This window comes from Verticillium alfalfae, genomic scaffold (assembly GCF_000150825.1).
Source record: "Verticillium alfalfae VaMs.102 supercont1.3 genomic scaffold, whole genome shotgun sequence".
NCBI classification, from domain to species: Eukaryota; Fungi; Ascomycota; class Sordariomycetes; order Glomerellales; family Plectosphaerellaceae; genus Verticillium; species Verticillium alfalfae.
In genome coordinates, this window is record NW_003315036.1 from 353,795 (window position 1) to 355,036 (window position 1,242).

At 61.8% G+C, this 1,242-nt stretch overlaps 2 protein-coding genes across 2 annotated transcripts in view; both read left to right on the forward strand.

The window, feature by feature from the left end:
• Positions 1-381, forward strand: part of VDBG_02624 (conserved hypothetical protein) — a gene marked incomplete at both ends in the record, with an annotated part of 2,039 nt that extends 1,658 nt beyond the window's left edge. The window contains one exon of the mRNA XM_003006439.1: positions 80-381. Within this exon, the coding sequence (XP_003006485.1) occupies positions 80-381 (302 nt within the window). The remainder of the gene's footprint in view (positions 1-79) is intronic.
• A 333-nt stretch (positions 382-714) lies between these two features.
• Positions 715-1,242, forward strand: part of VDBG_02625 (thymine dioxygenase) — a gene marked incomplete at both ends in the record, with an annotated part of 1,246 nt that continues 718 nt past the window's right edge. The window contains 2 exons of the mRNA XM_003006440.1: positions 715-753; positions 815-1,129. Coding sequence (XP_003006486.1) covers positions 715-753; positions 815-1,129 — 354 coding nt within the window. The remainder of the gene's footprint in view (positions 754-814; positions 1,130-1,242) is intronic.

Consider the following 1,242-nt stretch of genomic DNA (forward strand, 5'->3'; position numbering starts at 1 on the left):
TCGGTATAGGTCCAGTTTCTCCGTCGAACGGCCTGGCCACCCTGGCATATGCTACCTCACATGCGTGAATGCCACGCAGCCAATCTATTTCGTCCACTGCCCCTCCGGGAAGGTGATAGAACAGTCTCAGCCGACGCCGTCTCAGTGGCTGGCGTCGACGGTGCTCCCCCGCGATTTTACCCCGCCGTTATCTCTGGGTCGGTTGTCTGCATGTCGTCTCTGCTCGTCCTGGTCCCTGTCTCACCTCGCGTCGCCTTCGCTCGCGGCCACCTCCGCTTCGGGGTTGGTCTCCCCCTACTGGCGAGGAGCAGCTTATCAGCGCCGTCACCTCCAAAGTGGGGTAGAGAGTGCATGATGGGAGTGCCATGCGACGGCAGCTGAGCTGATGCCGTCGGTGACATTGTAGTCAAAAGGAGGCTGCCGTGTTGATGAATGTCTTTCTCCTTGATTGATCTGTGAATCTGACAGGCAGAGTGAGCAACGTCATTGGAGCCGCCGCTCAACATTCTCCCAATTGATCCGGTCGTCTTCCTGTACACGCTGAGGAACGTGGATTCTATGTAAGTCAAGAGGTTACTTGCACTTGCAGACGTCCACGTCTACAATGGCATCATCCCAAGTGACGACCTGCTGATCCGGTATTCGGTTCAAAGAGAAGCACTTGCAAGAGTCGAACTGTTTACTCCCACTGAATCACCATCTCCGCCAGCCAACATGGCCACAGCAGTGAGCGGAGAGGGTCTCGTCATCCCCGTAAGCTCACTCTTACACATACGCCTGTACGACTTGTCATGAACTGACCCCCCACCCCCAGCTCATCGACTTCTCGGCCTTTCTCCATGGCGACGCCGCCCAGCGTCAGGCCACGGCCCGCGAGATCCTCCACGGCTTCCAGACGGCCGGCTTCATCTACCTCAAGAACCACCCGATCGACGAGGCGACGCTGGAGCGGGGCCTTTGCCGCCTCGGCCGCCTTCTTCGCGCAGTCCGACGAGGCCAAGCTCGCGCTCGGCTGGACGACGCCCGAGGCCAACAGGGGCTACTCGGCGCCGGGCCGCGAAAAGGTCAGCCAGCTCACCGACGTCAGCGCCGTGTCGGCCGTGCGGCAGGCGGCGCCGGACCTGAAGGAGTCGTTTGAGATGGGGACGCGAAGGCGTGCCGGGGCACCCGAACCAGTGGCCGGCCGAGGGCGGCGCCGCGGCCGCCGTCGCGGGCTTCCGGGCCGAGATGCTCGCCTTCTTC